We start from the raw sequence: 20,513 nt of genomic DNA on the forward strand, positions 1-20,513 counted from the left end.
GCCCTCGCCATGCACGAGGTCCCGTGCTGAGGTCCCGAGAGGGGACGAGACCCCCTCACTGTCATGGCCCGGGGAACAAATCACTTAGCCTGCCTGGGCCTCGATTTCCCCATCTGTACGACAGGGGATCGGGCCAAGCTCATCCCAAAGTTTCCATCTGGCCCTGACTATGATTTTGAGCATAGTCTTTAGACTCCGGGGAACTAGTTATAAAGATAAAATATCTCACTAAAAGATTTTGAAGCCGTGTTCCCCAAATAAGACTTATTTGTTGTCACTGCTTCTCAAACAGAGAAGGCCATGCTCTCTCCTGCCTTAGGCGCTTTGTGTGTGCTGTTCTTTTGCCTCTGATGTGTTTCTCCAAGATATCTATCTGGCTCCCTTCCCTTTCTCAGGTTTCTGATTAAAAGTTCCTTCCTCAGAGAGGTTTTTCCAGACCATGCCGTCAAAATCAGCCTGCCTTCCACCCCTAGGTGCACTGTATGCCCTTATACATTTTTTCCCCCTTTTGTCTTCCTTCCAACGCAATTCGACCCAAAGGGCCAACATCTAACTAGGCTGAGCACAGCTGAGAACTCTGTGGACTCAGATTGGGGGGTGGGGGTGGGGGGGGTCACAGTAACGAAGGACCAAGAGGCTACGGCTTTGAGAGGCCAAATGCTCACACTAGGGAAGTTTCGTCGTATTCTTACGCAGAATTACGATTAACAGAAGGTGTGTGGTTAACCCGAGCGTCTCTCCTAGGTCTTATCCTCATTCGTCTGTCATGACACCAATAATTCCTCAATGTATTGATTTAGCTGTATATTCATTTTGCCCCCCTAGACTGTGTCCCCCTCAGAGAGGCAGATAATGTGCTTTTCTCCACCTTCCGTGTCTCGAGTGTGCGGCTGGGGCCTGGCACACAGCGGCTGGTCAATAAATGTCTTCTGAACGAGTACATGTATGACTAGAAGGGCAGGCAGGTAGGCAGGTTTGGGAACTTCTGCCTCTCCGCTGGGACTGCCACAGAGCTTCTTAAGACCCTTTTACCTGCCCGAAGTTCCAGCCGACCATGCCCATTCGATTTGTGCTCCCCACATAGATGATGCCGGCATCTTCCTGAACGTACTCCTCTCTCTCCGCGTGGTTGCTCATAAAGACACCATCCTCTGTTTGATACAAAAGTCAGATCCCAGGCACTAGACTCCTACAGAGGACTATGGAGACCCGTTCTCCCATTCCTGAGGGCCGGCCTGGTGGCTGGAGCAGGCCACACCTGCAGCCCGTCCCCCAACCTCCACTGAGGAACGAAGCCTGTGAGCTCTAATGTTTCCAACTCATATTGTGGGAACTATAAACTTGTAAGAGAACCTGAAATGACCTGGAGGGCAGAAAATGAGACCCTAGGAGGGAGATACTTGCTCCTTCGGGCAAGAAGCGGCCTCCATGCTGTAGAATTATACTGTGGTCATTGTTTTTTTATAGTTACACCACGTGACGCGCTTTGTAAAAGCTCATGGGGTCCCCACAGTAGCCCCGGAGGCGACAGCAGGATTTCCACGTAATGGTAAGGAATTTGAGGCTCAGAAGGATAGAGCCACTGCCCAGACTTACAGAGCTGATTAGGTGGCGGAGCTGGGATGAAAATCTGTGACTTCTGACTTCTGGCTTCTATGCTATTTCCTTATCCCACGCACTCCTGCTACTCAAACTTGAGCCTATAAAAATCATCCCCCCATCTCCTTTCCATCGGTGTTGCTTAGCTGATGGCTAGGCGTGTGGCTGGTTGGATGCCTACCTTGCACCCATGGGTTAAAGAGCAGTATGAACGTCCCAAGTTTCTGAACGAAGTCATTGCCCTGGGAGGAGATCTGGGTGCTCAGCGTGTACCATCCGATGGGCGCATTGGCAGGACTAGAGATGGAGATGGTCAGAACATTGTCCTTGTTGGACACGAGCTGTGCGCTCCAGCCACCACGACTTATCCCACTGGAGAGCGGAAACACAGCCTTTGTCCTGGCCGACTCTGAGGGGTAAGGCCCTGTAGAAGAAGACAGAGGGCAATGAAAACAGCTGGCCAGACAGTGGGGAGCGATCAGATTCCAACCTAACCACAGGGGTGCTTTGGAGGGGGACGTCATCCCCCGAAGCACCACAGAAGAGCGCTGAAAGCGACGACAGAGAGCAGGTAGGCCAAATCTCTCCTGATTTGAAGAATAGGACTCTTGGGCTCAAAGACCAGCAGAGGCTTGCCCAAGGTCACACCAAGTATCAATGGCAGAGCGGGGTTAGGACCCAGAGCCTAGTGGCCCAGTGTGACGCCACCGAACCCTTGGAAGCACAGCCCCAAGGGCCGTTCTAGGCCTGTGTGTGGGAACGGGGAGCAGGTACCTGTGGAGGCTATGAAGCCCAGACTGTCTCCACTGTCAAGACTTCGGTTCAAGTTCATAGAGAAGCTGAAGGGTTGGCCTCTGCGCACGGTGAGCTGCTGGCCAGAGAACCTGTCTGTGCGATGTGCCTGCCGGTTGGAGGTCACCTGCCAGTTGATACTCTGGGGTTCTAAAGCTGGAAGACAGAAGAGGGGACCTAAGGTCCTGGAAGGCGAGGGAAGGTGGGGTGGGGAAAGGCGTACGTTACCACAAGGACAAGCTTTTGGGTGGGGCCGGTTGGGGAAGAGTCCAACTTCTAGGAAGCACCCCATTAAAATTCAAAGACCTTGATGGAGAGAGGTGAGCCCTTCACACCCTTCTCCCCGTTCTGTCCCTTCAGGCAGCTGAGCCTCTCTGCACACACTACCCACACGGCTTGAGAATATCCTCTCTTGCACTCGATCAACTGTCACTCGACCCTGAAAGAATAGGCCATGCGTTCAGCATAGCTTCACCCGACCAGCCAGGAGAACCAGGTAACCAGCCCTGGATAATCACACTCTGTGTCGCGGGAGCGTCATTGCTTTGGGGGTGGGGGGGCTCACGCAGGACCGGGAGGGGGCGCTGTCTCTCAAATCCGCCACGCTGGTTTGCCTCGCTTTGCTTTTTTCCCCTTCGCGCCTTCCCAGATACCAAGTGCCACATCCAGCAAATACTGACCCGTGTATTTCTTGCTTTCCCTAGATGTGCAGCACCCGGATGTCGGCCTGGGTCTCTGCTGCTGGCTGAGGAGGACAGCAGGACTCCTTAGTGCTCTAAGGAGCACTTCTAGGCCTAGAGATGGGGCGATCACTGGTCCGGAGGGGACTTTCAAATGCTCACCAAAAACAGTGGTAGATAGCAACAAGTCAAAGCTCCAGGAGTTCTCTGGATAAGATGCTGAGGGCAAACATCTCGGACGCCTTCTTTTTTTAAAAAAAATTGTTTTTAATGTTTATTTATCTTTGAGAGAGAGAACGAGACAGAGTGGATGAGCAGGGGAGGGGCAGAGATAGAGGGGGGACACAGAATCTGAAGCAGCCTCCAGGCTCTGAGCTGTCAGCACAGAGCCCGATGTGGGGCTTGAACCCACGGACCGCGAGATCATGACCTGAACCGAGGTCGGATGCCCGACCGACTGAGCCACCCAGGCGCCCCCAAACCCCTTCTTATGTGATTGTGGAACTAAACTGAGGAGGGTTTATGACCCACGCCATGATGTACAAGGAGTGTCACCTGCATAAACCTTCTGAGAAAGTTTATTCCTTCAAGCAAGAATTTGAGATGTTTTGTGATCCATTCCTCTGCAAACCAAACCGTTTTTCTGGCTTTATGATGGGAGTGTGGTGACGCATTCCCATAGACGTGCCGGGCACAACTATTTTTTTTTTATATGTGTCTGTCTCTCTCCATCAGAATATGTCTTCTTTTTTTTTTTTTTTTAAATGTTTATTTATTGTTGAGAGAGAGAGAGCTCGTGAGCAGGGGAGAGGCAGAGAGAGAGGGAGACCCAGGATCCGAAGCAGGCTCCCGGCTCCGAGCTGTCGGCACAGAGCCTGACTCGGGGCTCGAACCCAAGAACCCGTGAGATCGTGACCTGTGCTGAAGTCAGATGCTTGACCAGCTGAGCCACCTAGAATGTGCCTTCTTGATCTTCCCGTTCTGATGCCTGGCGCCTTACTTGGTGGTGTTAGGACAAGTAGATAAACCAATGGATGAAGGAATAACTGAACAAATAAAAAAACTAGTCACGCAACGGCCATGATGACGACAGCTCAAAATTTTGTCCATAAGGAAAGGTGTGCAGGGGGCATCCAATCACCAAACACATCTAGAGTACCTAGTATTTGCAGGACATTACATTAAGCACGACGCCGGGGGTGTAAACATGTATGAAAAGCAGTTTTAACCCTCCAAGAGCTTCAGCCGTGGGTAAGACAAGCCCAAGTGGGACTGGATGATGGGAAGGGGGTGAGTCCACTCTCCCCCGATAAAAGGTGGCTAGGAGAGGCAGGCAGAAAAGAACCACTTCCGGTCGTAGAGATCAGAAAAGCCTTCGTTGGAAGTGCCAGGTCTTGGAGAGAGTTTTGTTCGATGTGAAGGGATTCCAGAAGGTGGGGAAGGGAATCCGAAGGCAGGGCAAGCAGGAGTGTCATTTGGCTAGCGCAGAGGCGCTGCGCACAAGAGGAAGGGGGGGCGGGAGAGGGTGGGCCTCCGAGGCAGGCCTGGGGCCAGGGGCTCCGGCCCAAGCAGCTGGAGAGATGGGTACAGGCTCATCAAAGACACTCCCAAGTGAAATGCAGGCTGTCCGGGCTGGTGTGAGCCAAAGACAGCGGGTCCAGGGAGGGATCTTGCCACCAGCTCAGGGTTTAAACCCCCGTGTCCTTCTCTGCATCTCCCAACACCAAGCGTGAGCCCCGGCACGAAGGAGCCAAACTCCGCAGCAGGGTGCCTGCGGGATGCACCGGGGCCTCTCTGAGCGGGGAGGTGAGGAGAGCGGGGCTCACATGTGGCCTCGGTCTCCTGCATACGCCAACTGCTGTTAACAATACACAGAGCACATGGCCGACATCGTGGGTGAAATCCTCATACGCATTGGAAACTGACGCTCAGGGGGATAAACTTCTGAGTTGGGGTCCGTAGGCCTAGCAACTGGCAGAGCCAGGTTCTGAACTCAGGTCTTACTGGCACCGTCCTGTTGCCGGCAGCCCCTGGGTCCCTGCCTGGAAGGGGGACCCGTGCAGGACCTTCAGTTCCCAAGTTACCCAGGGGGTGAGTGGACCTCACCATGCATTTTCCTCCCCATGGGCATGTTCATTCCGACAAAGAAGAGAGAGTGAGCAGGGCAGGGAAGGGAAATGTGTTCCCAAATAGCATTCGCTCTGCACGGGGGGCGGGGGGGGGGGGGGGTTTGCATAAAACGGGAGCAGCCTGTCCCTGCCGCCCGGAGTGGACAGGGCAGCTCGAGTGCCTGCTCGTGAAGCCTCCGGTGTCCGGTGTGGTTTCTGGAAACTTTCTCCTTCCACTGGCCGTCACCTGCAGTCACTGTCCTGCCTCTGAACCCTAGGACTGGCTCTGCCAGCCCCCAAATCGAGGATCTGGTCACCCTATCTGTGGATTTCCTCATTTCCCTCCCCCCTCCACCCCTTCATGTCCCCCTAATCACAGCCCCCTCTGCCAGAGTGGAAGGGAGGGGAAGGGCAGGGAGCGGGGGAGGGACACAACCATGTAAGGTTCTTCTCAGGTTTACGAGCCTCAGGGCAGTTTTCTGCACCAGTCTGGACAGAACAAAAGGGAGGAAGGGAGAGTTGTGTGATGTGACTCTGACAGTGGACTCATTAACACACACTCTTAAAAAAACATCAGAGGGAAAGGAACCTTGGAGACGGATCATGTGCTCACGTCCTTATTCCGGATGCGAGCACAGGGAGGCCCGGAAGGTGGCTTGCCCACAATGGGACACTCTGGATTCTCATTCCCGTGTTCTCCTGGTCCCATGCCACCTCCCTGAGTTCTGCTCGCCTCTCGTGTCAGGCCTGGGGCCACGACTCCAGTTCCTTCTCCTGAGAATAGCATTGACACCAGCAGTCCCAATGGAGCAGAGACTGCTAAGTGTCCCTCCCAATATTTCCTTGCCCCTTCTTTCTTGGTAATTAAATCCCCCATATAACTGGGCACTACATTTCCTGGGCCCCCCTGCAGCCAGAGACGGGGGCGGGGATGGGGAAGAGTAGTCACGTGAATGAATTCTGGCCAATGACCCATAGGCAGAAGTTCTATACGTTAACTGCCAGGACACCTCTTTTTTTTTTTTTTTTTTTTTTCATTGAGCTAAACTTCACAGAACATGAAATTGACCACTTTAGCCGTTTTAAAGTGGACGCTTCGGAGGCGCTTAGTACGTTCACCATGTTGTGAAACCATCACCACTATCCGGTTTCAGAACCACTCATCAATCCCCATTCCCCCTTGGCGACCACTAACCTGCTTTCTGCTCCCCATGGACTGGCCTCTTCTGGACATTTCGTATAAAAGGAACCGCACAGATAGGTGGTCTTTAGGGTTGGTTTCTTTCGCTTAGCATTACGTTTTCAAGGTTCAGCCATGTGATGGCATTTTGGGGGAGTTCATTCCTGCCTCTGGCTGCATATGGCTATACCATATTTCGTTCAGCCGCTCATCAGTTGAGGGACATTTGGGTTCTTTCTGCCTTTTGGCTCTTCTGGATAGTGCTGCTATGAACGTTCATATGCAAGCATTTGTTTGAATACCTGTTTTCAGTTCCTTTGAGGAAACCTCTTTTTAAAAGCAGTTGGCAGGGGCAACCCCGGGTGGCTCAGTCGGTGAAACGTCTGATTCTGGCTCAGGTCAGGATCTCACAGTTCGTGAGTTGGAGCCCAGCGTTGGGCTCTGCACTGGTGGTGTGGAGCCTGCTTGGGATCCTCTCTCTCTCTCCCTCCTTCTCTCTCTCTCTCTCTGCCCCTTCCTCACTTGCATGCTCGCTCGCTCTCTCTCTCTCAAAATAAAGAAATCAACTAAAAAAATGAAAACAAATAAAAATAGTTGACAAATGCCCTTAATCTGCTTACCTCCAGAGCCCGGGCCCCCGGGGATCCGTGCGCCTGCCTTCTGCACCCAGAACTGCCTACATCAAGATCAATTGTTGAAGGAAGAAGTAAACTCCTGTCTTGTGTCTCTAAGCCATTGCTCCTTGGGAACTCGGTGTTATTCATTACCAAACCTAATCGCATACACCCGAAATGTAACTCCCACCCACTTATTCTGTGGTCTACCTTTGGCAGGGATAGCATGAGAAGCACAGAACAGATTCCAGACTGTGCTACTAGTCAGCTGTCTCCATCTTTATCAGCCTGTCTCTGTAATTGAATCACCCACCGCAGACAGGACAGCAGTAGACAGAGGTTGCCAGCTGTGTGGCTGGGGTTCTTGCTTCCTATTCCTGGGGGGGGGGCACACCATGCAATTGCTGGTAGGTGATCCAACATGACATAATTGATACTCAAGTGGTTAGGTCTTCCCCACCTGCCCAGGTCCTGTCTCTAGACAAGACAGATTTTTATCTTACAGATTTCTAGACCTAATTAGGTTGATAGATAAACTAAAAACCGTCTAGCTGAGTGTCTTCAAGCATTTCGTTAGAGACCACATTAAGAAATACATTTTCCAGAGTATGGGGTGCCTGGGTGGCTCAGTTGGTTAAGTGTTCACCTCTTGATTTTGGCGCAGGTCATGATCTCACAGTTCATGAGTTTGAGCCCTGAGTCGGGCTCTGAGCTGAGTGGAGCCTGGTTGGGATTCTCTCTCTCTCTGCTCCTACCCCACTCACTCATGCTCGCTCTCTCTCTCTCTCTCTCTCAAAGGAAGGAAGGAAGGTAGGAAGGAAGGAATGAAGGAAAAGGAAGGAAGAAAGAAAGAAAGAAAAGAAAGAAGGAAGGAAGGAAGAAAGAAAGAAAGAAAAGAAAGGAAGGAAGAAAAGAAAGAAAGAAAAGAAAGGAAAGAATAAAGAAAGAAAGGAAGGAAGGAAGGAAGGAAGGAAGAAAAGAAAAGAGAAGAAAGGAAAGAATGAAGGAAGGAAGAAAGAAAAGAAAGAAAGAAAAGGAAAGAAGGAAGGGAGAAAAGAAAGAAAAGAAAGAAAGAAAAGAAAGGAAGGAAGAAAGAAAGAAAAGAAAAGAAAGGAAGGAAGGAAGGAAGAAAAGAAAGAAAGAAAAGAAAGGAAGGAAGAAAGAAAAGAAAGAAAGGAAGGAAGGAAGAAAGAAAGAAAAGAAAGAAAAGGAAGGAAGGGAGGAAGAAAAGAAAGGAAGGAAGAAAAGAAAAGAAGAAAGGAAGGAAGGAAGGAAGGAAGAAAGAAAGAAAGAAAAGAAAAGAAGGAAGGAAATAAGAAAGAAAAGAAAGAAAAGAAAGGAAGAAAGAAAAGAAGAAAGAAAAGAAAGGAAGGAAGAAAGAAACGAAAGAAAGAGAAGAAAGGAAGGAAGGAAGGAAGAAAGAAACAAAGAAAGAAAGAGAGAGAGAAAGAAAGGAAATTTTAGAGTGTTTAGATACATGGGTCTCCAACTAAGTTTCATAAAACAATACTAACCTTTACTATGTACAATGTACCGATATTTTCTCTTCTACTTCTTCCTTTTTTTTTTTTGGATGGCTGGTCATAATCCACTAAACTGATTTTACAGTCTTCTAATGAGTGACAACAGGCAGCTTGAAAAACAGTGATGTAATCCCATATTCCCGTCTTACAGGAAGAACACTGAGGCCCCCAGAGGTTTATAGGGTAGTTTAGAAGCAGAGCTTGGCTCAGAAACCAGGTCTGAAATCCTGGTCACTGAGGGGCTGTGAACCACTCCCAGTTCTCCCTCTTCTCCCTGTCACTCCCCTCTAGGCACCTGGAACACCCCCTAGTTCCTGGCCAGTCTCCCACTGGCCCTGGGCACACAGGGCTTTCCTCTCAGATCTCAGGTCTCTTGAGCCTGGCCCATTTCCCTTCGTCCCCCCCCACCCCCACCACGTTCGGACAAGTTCAATCCCTGTGCAGCATGGGGTGGGGGGGTGGGTACTGTCCCTTGGCACCCAGCTGGTGGGGAAGACGGGGTTCTGCGGGCAGCTGAACAAGGGGCTGGTGAAGCTCCCTGGGGTGCTGGGGCATGAGCCCTGCACTGGCAGTCTGGAGGGCCTTGGGCAAGCTCCCCACATCTCCATCTGTAGAAGGGACAGTGACACCTGAACATCCTCCCTTGTAGGGTTATTATTGGGATCCAACGTGTGCCCTTCACTAACGCCTGGGCCCCAGGGGGCAGGGCAGAGGGACAAATCCCTTGGGCTCCTTCCCACACGTAATGGCAATAGCAACACAGGATAGAAGAGGGCTTGAGCTTTCTCATGGGCTGCCATCGAGGGCCTCGGATGCACCAGGCACTGTGCATTTTTTACCTGCGTTACGTCCTTCGATAGTTACAAAACCCCTACGATGTCGTTATGCCCATCTCACGGATGAGAGATTTGAAAATCCAGTTGGCTGACGTCATCTGCCAAGTAGCACATGCTCAGGCAGCTCCTGGACCCAAGCCCAGACTGGAAGCCAAGTTCTGCCTGACCACACGTGACTCCTAGCTGCCACCAACTTTGACACGGTGCCAGGAAGCTGCCAGAGAGAGGGGCCCCCATGGCCTACTCCCTGCCTTGACATTACATGGTCAGGGGCACGGGGAGGAAGAAGGATTCCTTGGCCCCTTCACTTCCAAAGACAGGTGAGAACCTCTTGGCCCCGTGGGTCTCCAGCCTGGCTGCACATAAGAATAGCCTAGAGAGTCTTACTGGCCTGAGCCCCTTCCTAGACCAACTAAATTAGGATCTCACGGTTAGGGTCAGCATTGGTGGGTTTTGTTGGTTGTTTTTTGCTGTTTTAAACCCTGCTGGTGATTCTAACACGCCAGCAGGACTGAGAATCACTCCCGTAGGCCTGTGCGTCATTGGACATCCATCAGAGGACTCTCACGACCAAGTGCCTCACCGGAGCCACACGGCAGCTCTGGGAAGCAGGAGGGGGAAATCGCTGCCTCCTTTTTACAGGGGGAGGAAGCTAAGGCTAAGAGCAGGGAAGGCCAGACACCTTCTGAACCCATCCCTCAGCCCCTACCAAAAACCCTGGGGCCTTGTTCCCTCCGCTCCGAGGTGATAGGGAAAAGAATTTCCTGCCTTCAGCTCACACCCCAGGCCGGCATGTGGGCCCTGGGGAGAGGGATTGCCCCATCCGTGGAGCACAGCCCAGCAGGGTGGAGACAGACTGAGAAGTTATATGAGGTGAATAAAAACGACACAAAGACGAGAACTGGGGACTTGAGAAGGGGCTGGTGAGGGGGTCGGGGATGGGGGTCTTAGTGGGAGAGGTTCCTTGGAAAAACTCCTCCATTAAAAAAAGGGACTTCATCTCATAGCGTCTGTCTTCAGACCCCAAGGCAAGGAGGAACTAGGCTCAGGAAAAGAAGTTCCCAAGTAATAATGAGCCATGCGGCCTGAGCATCTAGAAAGGGGATATTAAAAGAGCCCCATTAAAAAAAATTTTTTTAATGTTTATTTTTGAGAGAGAGAGAGAGAGAGAGAGATTGAGCACGAGTGGGAGAGGGGCAGAGAGAGAGGGAGACACAGAATCTGAAGCGGGCTCCAGGCTCTGAGCTGTCAGCACAGAGCCCAACGCGGGCTCGAACCCACGAACCACGAGATCATGACCTGAGCTGGAGTTAGACGTTTAACCAACTGAGCCACCCAGGCGCCCCTAAAAGAGCCCCATTTCAGAGAGGAGAGAGCTGAGACACATGGTTAAGTCAGCTGCCTAAGGTCACTCAGCTAGCAGAGACAGAGCTGAGACGCAACCCAGGGCCCCTCTCTGGATGTGAGCCTGTCACCCTTTGGCGATTCGACCTCCCCATACAATCTTGGGTAGCAAAAGTGGAAACGGGCAGCCTGCGTTGGAAGGGGATACAGCCGCTGGCAGGTCTGGGTCCGATGAGGGCAGGGGGACAGCAGCGGCGACCCCAGGTGAGAGGAAGCCGCTGGGCCTGAGGCAGGCAGGGGGCAGCTGTCCTCCTCCACAAGCTGAGCCTGAGGGCTGCAACCCTGAGCCCCGGAGCCTTACAGGGCGGCTCGGCCTGCAGAGAGAGCCTAGATGTTGCTCTGGTCCCAGGGGCTGAAACGCAAAGCGAGGGCCCCTGCGAGGAGAGTCCTGGACGCTTCCGGGTCTACAGACGGAGGCAGGACCCCAGCAGGAATGCCCGACTGCTTCTACAGCAGAAAGAGCCGCCGGTGTCCCAGCTCCGGGGAAAAATGCTTTGTGGCAGACCCACAGCCCAGAATGGCACGGGTCCTTTGCACATCGGGAACGAGGCCTGGAAGGTAGTGGTCTGCCCAGTAAAGCAATTGGCAAGAAAGCTGACGGCCCCAGGGGGACGGAGGGTTTCGTCCCCAGAAGGTCGGTCCTGGTCTCCCACAGGTTTGTACCCTGAGTACTCTGCCTATGACCCCAGGCCCCCAAGTGGCTCTGGGGGAGAGGGAACAGGGCTTCCCCTGCAGGTGAGCCCAATGTCCCCAGTGGGCAGCAGGCCCAAGACACCCCCCCCCCCCCACCGCTGCCAGCCACGCCTTCCTCTGCCACCGTGGTCCCCACCGCAGCCCAGACTGCTCTCTCTGAGCCCCAGCAGATTCCAGCTAGAACCTTAAGTTAGGAACGGGACACAGAGTCCTCTCAAACCTGCACACGTGGGACCCTGCTTGTCCCCTGGGTCACGCCTGCCGGCCCACCCACATTTCTTTTCCTGTTCCCTGTGCCCAGAACACTCCTCACCCCGCAAAACTCCTCGCCGTGCCCGACTCCTTGTGACCAAATGCCGTCTGCTTCGCTCCCCCGGCGCCATCCCTGGTTGAGTTAATCTCCTCCCCCCCTCGGCCCCCACAGCACGGGGGTCCGATTCGCAATGCAGCCTCGTGACAGTCCACCTTGCGGGTCACTTGCCTACCAACTGGTGTTTCCAAGCGCTGTCAGGCTGAGAGCTCACGGAAGGCAGAGACCACAGTTCATTTGTCTTTGTCCCCATCTGCACCTCCCCTTGGCTCCTTTCCCGAGGTGTCCAACAGGTAAAATTCATTCATTCGGAAAACATTTTCTGAGCACCGCCTGGCTGGGGGGCTAAACGCTGAGCTAGGAACTGCCTGTGTGACAATGTGACACGTCGAAGGGAGTGAAGATAATTCACCTGTCTCTCCCCTGCCTTTTTAAAAAATTGATTTTTTTTTTCCCCCAACCGGCTATTGTCTACCTTCTGTTGTGACCTTAGGACATCTCTGGTCGATTTAGATGCTGAGCTCTTAGAGCTCAGCGTCTCCACGAGTCACAGGCACTGACACGCTGGGCCCACACGTGTGGAGCAGCCTCACGGCGGGCAGGTTTGGGGGGACGGGGCTTGCAGGGCCTGCAGAGCTATTGGGGGGGTACACTAGGCCCTGGGGCCCATGCTCCCCGCCCCTGGTTTTCCTCTCATGGCACAGCATTTCCTACTAGAAGGAGCCTGGAGTCTATTTACTCCAGGCCTTTCCTCTTGCAAATGGAAACCTGAGGCTCGGTGACATTAAGGAACACAAAAGCAGCTGGGGAGGAGAGTTCAAGTTCGGTACCGCTTTTCCACGTCACAGAGGTCACACACGGCTCATCTAGGAGCTCAGCTCTGGTAATAGGACAGAATGGAAAGGGCAGTCTGGCTTCTGCTACCAACTTTCTGTGCGGCCCCGACAGTCTGCCTAGAGGGAGGGAGTCGGCCCAGGGGACCCTGACATCCCCTCGTGCTAACGTCTGCGGGATCCAGAGCTCTTCTCGGCAACCCAGCAATGCTGCAGGTGCACAGGAGGAAACGGGGGACCGTGGGGGCCGGGGGGGGGGGTTCGTGTTTGCAGCCCCCCCCCGCCCCCGTCCTGCTCTTTGGGATTCCGAAGTAACCGGCCTTCGCCGTTTGCATCGTGCTGAGCGATTTCTTTGGCAAAGCTTCCCCAGGTCCTAACCCCCACTCGCGATATTTTACAGGTTTGACTCATGCCTTGTTTGGGTTTGGCGTCTCTGGCAACCCACTAGGCTGAGCACCCATGACAGGCAATAATTAGCACGCTGCCTGGCAGGGGTGCTCACAAGAGCCCAGAGCCTCCACCGGCGACCGGCGACCGCAGAACTAAAAAACCTGTACTTCCTGTAGCTCCTTTTCACCTCCTTCCCCGGTGCTGCTTGCAGGGATGGCCTGTGGTACACCTGCTCCTTCCGCCCGGGGGAAGTTTCAGCTCATCAAGTCCCTTTCAAAAAAGAGCCTGCGGTGCTTCCGGATGTGTGGTTTACTTAGGAACATTCCAGCCGCGCTAATGATTTTTTTTTTTTTTTTTAAATCAACGTACACGCCATCACTCTCTCTCTCTCCCTTGGAGCTCTGAGATGTGCTTTTCTTTGCCGACATGACTGACAGCTGGGAAAACCGCACTGAGAAATACGGGAAGCAGGTCTCAGCCAGCTTGAAAGGGGCGAGACTCGTCCATCTGTCCGAGGGATGTGAGGTCCAGCTGGGTTGAATACACGGCCCATTACTCTGGACTACATTCCAAGCATGTTCTACCCCTGGAACCAAGCTGGAGGGACTAGGCAGCCACTGAGAAAGAGGCGCCTTTGAATGCCCTCCTTAAATACTAAGATCTAGCCTTCAGAGCCCCTGGGGCAGCTGTCCCGAGCTGAACACTGGCCTCTCAGGCTGGTCCAGGAGAAGCTTCCAGCAAGGACCTGTAGAGTAGACGCCATGCACTCACCCGTCATGTTCGCCTTCCTCTGCCTCTTCTCTGGGAATGGCGCGGACAGACGGACAGAAGGTGTGGGGAGACAGCTGGGGATCTCCTTACCATTTATAGCAGCCTCTCCTACACATCCAATTAGAATTCTAATGAGGTGGGCGAGGCACCAGGTCATTCCTGTCATGCATGTAAACGTTTCACTTACGACATACTTGTCACCCAATGGAAGGTCATCCTGCTTGTGCAAGACCAGCTTAGGGAGAAGAAGGGAGATAAGAAACACCAGGCGTTCACTTTTATGATTTTTTTTTTTTCCCGAAGACAAACTTCCTGGATTGTAGGGTTTAGGAAATGATGTCATGCTTTTCTCCAGGTACCCTGTCCAGAGTTGGTGCTAAGAAGTCCTCCGGGAGGTCAACTCTTTCTAAAGAAGCAGCAGGGACAGCCACAGAACGCGTAGTCGTGACACGGTGTCATGCCACTTCTGCCTCGTGCTCTCTGTAAGAGGGAGGGTAGGTCCTGCATGGTCTGTCTCGGGGCCCAGGCTCCACACCGGTTTAAAAAAGGTGGAGGGGGGCATGGGGGTGGGGGGGACTCAGACAGTCTACCTCTTGTGTGTGCTTGTTTGTCATTTACGTATTTTCCCCCAAACCCCTCTTGTGGGTATTTACAAGCACCAAGGTTTCCTGTGATCGACAAAGGAGTTTAAAAACATCATAATGCCGGAGCGCTGGGGTGGCTCAGTCCGTGAAGCATCCAACTCGTGATGTTGGGCTCAGGTCACGACCTCACAGTTCGTGGGTTTGAGCTCGGCTTTGGGCCCTGCGCCGAGAGCGAGGAGCCTGCTTGCGATTCTCTCTCTCCCTCTCTCTGTCTGCCCTCCTCCGGCTTGCTCTCTCTCTCTCAAAAACAACGAACTGAATAAATAAACAACCAAATAAACGCTAAAAAAAAAAAAAGAAATGTAGCATAATGCTTCAAAGATTCATGACAGAGCAGAGACGATTCAAGGCCTCCCCCAGAGGTGGAGGGGGAATGGAGACCTAGCACCACAAAGACAGGATTCAGTCTCTAGGGACAAGGTGGGCAGGCTGGGCCTTGAGAAAGCTGAGACGGAATAGACAGGTGGGTTGGAAAGGAGAAATCAGCGTCCTCTGTCCAGCCTCTCAGCTCCCACGGGCATTTTGCGCTGTGTGCACTTTGGGACCTCGTTTACCGATGCATGTCACCACACCAGATCACCTGTTTACGTCTGCCTCCATCCCTAGACTGAGCTCTGGGAAACACGGGCTGTGTGTTACTCGCATCTTCTCAGAGCCTAGCGTCGGGCTTGGCACACGTATTTTTGGATAAGTGAATCAATCAATCACCATAAACGCGGAAGTGTTGAAAGTTTATTTGTTTATTTGGCGGGGGGGGGGGGGGGGGGGCGGGTAGGGGCAGAGAGAGAGGGAGACAGAATCCCGAGCAGGATCCGTGCTGTCAGCGCAGAGCCCGACTCAGGGCTCGAGCTCACGAACTTTGAGATCGCGACCTGAGTCGAAATCGGGAGTCAGATCGTAACCGGCTGAGCCACCCAGGGGCCCCAAACATGGAAATATTAACCGCCGTCAAATTAGTGCTCGCCGTGGGCAGATCAAACATCTCATATCTGTTACCTTTTCTCATCTTGATAGCAATCCTATGACATAGGATTTCTATCTCACAACCGGGAGAAACGGGGTTAACTTGAGTCTCTGCAAACCGGGAGATTCACACCCATATGTGAACAACTCCAGACCCTGTTTGAGGTCCGCTGGCCAAGCGAGGTGCCATCACACCCATGACAGGCAGAATGTGACACCCCCCCCACCTTGGCTCTGGCAAATGACCAAGAAGAGAGCAGAGGGGTGGATGACAAAGAGTGCTGGACCCTGACGAGGGGGTTTGAGTGGGGGTCTTGGCCCCCACTGGCTGTGACTCGAGACCCTAAGAACTTCGTGCATCATTTCGGCTGAATGGGTCTGATGCCCTAAGATGCTACTTTGGGCACGTGGATTTTTTTCAAGCTGACAGCAGTCAAGGCCCAAAACACGCAGGAAGAAACGTTGACCTCCCGCCTCCCCAGTTGCCTAAAATGGTTTTTTATAGAGGACCTCCTCCAGGAAGGGAGCCATCACCACAGATAATGGCAGCATGACATGAACTTGGCTTGGTGAATAGGGAGGAGCCCAGCAAGGCCTGTCTGATCCAAATCCTCCCTTTGTCCCGTTGTTCCTGGGTGGCCCAGCAGCGACCTGCTCACCAAACCTTGACCCTTCCCATTCTTCCAGGGGTGCACTGCTTTCCTTTGCTCGGAGGCCCCAGACCCCTACCCCATTCCCCTTAGTCCAAGAGGGCACACATACCTCATCTTGCCTGACGGTCTCGGGAATCGCTCACGTTTATGTGGATTCCCCGCATGTATGTAATTAAATTCGATCTCCTCCTGCTAATCTGTCTCGTATCAAGTTAATTCTTTTTCTTCTTTAACTTTTTTTTTTAACGTTTATTTATTTTTGAGACAGAGAGAGACAGAGCATGAACGGGGGAGGGGCAGAGAGAGAGGGAGACACAGAATCCGAAGCAGGTTCCAGGCTCCGAGCTGTCAGCAGAGAGCCCAACGTGGGGCTCGAACTCACAGACAGTGAGATCATGACCTGAGCCGAAGCCAGATGCTTAACCGACAGAGCCACCCAGGCGCCCCACATATCAAGTTAATTCTTAGACAAGCCAGAAGAACCTTGAGGAGTAGAGGAAGACTTTTCCTTCTCAATAGTTGGCGCGGCTAGCTGGGTAGACTGTCCTGGCTGGAGATGCTACAGAGGAGAGATCCTAGGACAAACAGCCGGCAGAGGTAAGAATTCTTACCACGGCAGCAGCCCGGAATCTCTGTCTGCGGCATCTGGTGGAGCAAAAGTGGGGAGTCCTTTCTCTCTGTCTCTAAATTGAGATGAGCAGGGAAAAAACATATGGGGAAGTCGTTCCTCGGTTTTAATGGCTCTGGTAAATTTGATAGAGCGCTCTTGGGTTTTACTGACCCATTTCCTCTCAGAGATAGTCACCGTTTTTCTGTGTCTTCTGTGTCATTTGTCATAAGAAGGGTACGAACACAAGCGTAGGTCCTATAAGCCTACTGATGGAGCCGGCCTCACAGACCGCTGAGTTCACGGTTTTCCCAGACCAGTGTCTGTTTAGACAAGCTTGCTGTGGGCCACTATGCCCACGAGGTAAAAGCTGTTGCTAAGGGGCGCCTGGGTGGCTCAGTCGGTTAAGCGCCCGACTTCAGCTCAGGTTGTGATCTCACAGTTCGTGGGTTCGAGCCCCGCGTCGGGCTCTGTGCTGACAACTCGGAGCCTGGAGCCTGCTTCGGATTCTGTGTCTCCCTCTCTCTCCCTCTCTCTCTGGCCTTCCCCTGCTCACACTCTGTCTCTGTCTCTCTCTCTCTTTCAAAAATAAAATAAAATTAAAATAAAATAAAATAAAATAAAATATAAAATAAAATTTAAATTTAAATTAAAAAAAAAAAGCTGTTGCCAAGGGACATCTTGGAAGCGAAAGTCACAAAATTGGTGGGCATGGGTGGGGCACTTGAGAGCTGTTAGAGCACTAGCCCCCTTGCCCAGAGACTCCCGGGTTAGAATAAGTTGGCCACAGAATAGGTCAGATGGACACTAGATCCCCTGCTGACTTCAAGGAAACTTCTGTCCAACCAGGCACGCTGGACAACACACTGTCCCCCACCCCTCTGAGGTATCAGTGTGGCTCAGAGAGAACCAGGGCTTAGCTAAAGCTGTGAATGTGCATATATAAAAAACTGGGTTAGGTTTTGCTTTCATCTTGTTCTGTGTTCTCAACTGAGAGCTTAACTTTAAGCCCAGGGAGGGTACTCTCTCTGGTCCCTGCCATCTGGAGGTGCGCTAACCAGAAGTGGAAGAGACTGGGGTTCCAAGACCTCCTTTTTGCCCAACCGAGCCGGCTTCCAGGGGGCAAGGAAAAAAAAAAGACTTTAAAGCAACGATTCTTGCTTTTGCAAGAATCTTTGAATCTGAATCTTTGGAAAGGCAAGAGGGTGACTCTGACAGAATGCAAAACCCATTCCCTATTTGCCTCCAGGCAATTACAGATATTGTAAGAATCTAGAACATTAAAAGAAAAATGGTGCCGCGGTTCAGAAAAAGGAAAGCTTGGGGCACCTGGGTGGCTCAGTCGGTGAAGCATCTGATTCGTGATTTTGGCTCAGGTCATGATCTCATGGTTCGTGAGATCGAGCCCCGTGTCAGGCTCGACACGTGTCTGGGCCGACAGCACAGAGCCTGCTTGGGATTCTCTCTCCCTCCCTCTCTCTCTGCCCCTCCCCCGGCTCTCGCTTTCAAAGTAACTAAATAAACATTTAAAAAAGAAAAAAGAAAAAGAAAAGTTTAAGAAGCAATTTCGCTAAACCCCATCACCATCAGAAAGTTCATTTATCTCCTCTTGAGGGACAGTTCCCCCTCAAATGACGGGTCAGCTGAACCTAGCCACACCCCAGAACCCACTATTAAGCCGAAAATAGAGGATGGGGAACATTTCTTAAATGACACTGTGTGATTTTCTCCACTATCGGCTCAAAGAATTTTCCCCACCTGTCCCCTCGGATCCCATTCAGGCTGTCGGAGAGTCTGGGCAGCCTTTCACTGCACACGTCCCAGCCCTCCCCAATATCTTTTTCTTTTTTTTCCTTCTCTTCTCTTGTCTTTTCTTTAGTTTTCTTTTCTTTTTTGAGAGAGAGAGGGCGCAAGTGAGCAAGGGGCAGGGAGAGAGAGAGAGAGAGAGAGAGGGGAAGAAAATCCCACAATGCACAGAGAGAGAGAGAGAGAGAGAGAGAGAGAGAGAAAAGCAGGGCTCACCCGAAGCAGGGCTCAAACTCGTGAACCATGAGGTCATGACCTGATCCAAAGTCAGATGCTTAACTAACTGAGCCACCCAGGTGCCCAACACCTTTCTAGTTTCAAACTGCTCACTAGCAAGTCTTTTAGGTAGAAGTATGTTATATAGATTTAATGCCACTATAAAATGCAATGAAAAGGGCATTTTTATCTCCCTTCCTTCAGGCCTAGCCCCAAATCTCTTACTTCCCTTGCTAGAAACTCATTTTGGTTTTAATTCCTCTGAAGAGGAAGTCTTTATTTATTTAATTTTTTTTTTTTAAAGTAGGTTCCACACCCGGCATGCAGCCCAATGCAGGGCTCGAACTCACCACCCTGAGATTAAGACCTGAGCCAAGATTAAGAGTCAGACACTTAAGTGACTGAGCCACCCAGGCACCTTTGAAGAAGATGTCTTTAAAAGATGTTCCAGTTAGGGGCACCTGAGTGCCTCAGTCGGTTAAGCATCCGACTTCGGCTCAGGTCATGATCTCACGGTTTGTGAGTTCGAGCCCCACGTGGGGCTCTCTGCTGACAGCTCGGAGCCTGGAGCCTACTCCCGATTCTGTCTCCCTTTCTCTCTGCCCCTCCCCTGCTCACATTCTGTCTCTTTCTCTCTCAAAAATAAGTAAACATTAAAAAAAAAATTTTTTTTAAGATGTCCCAGTTCGTTCCTGGGCTACACATGCACATGGGGTTGGATTGAGTGCTGAGCCTGTGTGCACGGCATTAATTTGGGGAAGGAATAAACGGGTTCTAGCAGTAGCTCAGTACGGGTTTCCCTCCCTATACATAGGCAGAGCACCGCTATGAAATCTCACGTCAGCCAAGATTCAAAATTAACCTCTCTTAGGCTCTGCTGGTACCTCAAGACACATCTTGCTAACCGATGCACAAAATACATCAAGACAAAGCACAGATGCTCACAGATACTTGGAAGCTCTTGGTGTTTTGACGCTGAGATGCTGAGGGTAGTTCCCGGGGAAGGAGCTTGGCGGTGGGGGGGCCCCTCACCGTGCTCGGGGTGTGTGCAGCCTCTCTCTATAAGGGCTCACTACGAGACAAACGCTTTTTGCCTTTTCCCGTAAAAAAACAAAAATCCTCTTGGGATTTCTTGCAGTTAGCGAAAACAGGGACCAGTGTGGGTCTTTTGTAAAAGCCAAGTAGTGTGATGCGAATTTTTGGAAAAGCGGGGGACGCCTGAATGCTCTCTCCGACCACGCCAAGTGAGGAGTTGAATCTCTGCTAGACTTTCTCTTGCAGGAGGGTGTGCTTTTCTTTACTCCTTGACCCTGTAACACTCCAGGCTTGCCCGTAAAGAATGAAGGTACATCTGATGCAGACTGGAATCAGATCTGTCTTTTGGTGCAAGATCGAAGGGCCGTAAGCCTTTGTACTTCTTCTGCACCCTTCAGTCCCCAGTCTGGCTATTATTCTTACCTCGATTCCTGCTGATGCTGAGGCCGCCTGGTTTATAGTGACTGATCGCTGCTCAGCTTTCCTTTCGATCTCATTGCACCCCGACTCACAATTTCTTTCCGCACTCACAATCAGAGGGAGACAATTTAGTACTGACTCGTGAACTTCAGGAACACTGGGAGTCTCCCTCAACGTCTTCCGCGTACTTAAAGCAGCCTTAGCTTCTGTGACCTTTACCAGAGGCTCCACCACTGGTTCAATATGTTGACGGATCTTTTGCTTTGTAATCAAACTAAGCTCTTACAGACCCTCATTCTCCTAAAGGCACTAGCTGAATGAGGCCAGAGGGCGTCCAGCTCCGACTTCAATGGGGGCAAACAACTATTATCTGCTTAGGACATGAGATGATCCCAGGGCATTTAAAAGCTCACCCTAAAATGCCTTGAGTCAATTT

At 51.8% G+C, this 20,513-nt stretch overlaps 1 protein-coding gene across 1 annotated transcript in view; it reads right to left on the reverse strand.

The window, feature by feature from the left end:
• TGM3 (transglutaminase 3) overlaps positions 1-13,866 on the reverse strand; it is a 39,140-nt gene extending 25,274 nt beyond the window's left edge. Inside the window, exons 1-4 of the mRNA XM_060613988.3 lie at positions 13,734-13,866; positions 2,374-2,547; positions 1,781-2,023; positions 1,033-1,151 (exon numbers count right to left, since the gene is read on the reverse strand). Coding sequence (XP_060469971.1) covers positions 1,033-1,151; positions 1,781-2,023; positions 2,374-2,547; positions 13,734-13,740 — 543 coding nt within the window. The 5' untranslated portion in view covers positions 13,741-13,866. The remainder of the gene's footprint in view (positions 1-1,032; positions 1,152-1,780; positions 2,024-2,373; positions 2,548-13,733) is intronic.
• Positions 13,867-20,513: the final 6,647 nt, after the last annotated feature.

This window comes from Panthera onca, chromosome A3 (genome assembly GCF_046562875.1).
Source record: "Panthera onca isolate mPanOnc1 chromosome A3, mPanOnc1 haplotype 2, whole genome shotgun sequence".
NCBI lineage: Eukaryota > Metazoa > Chordata > Mammalia > Carnivora > Felidae > Panthera > Panthera onca.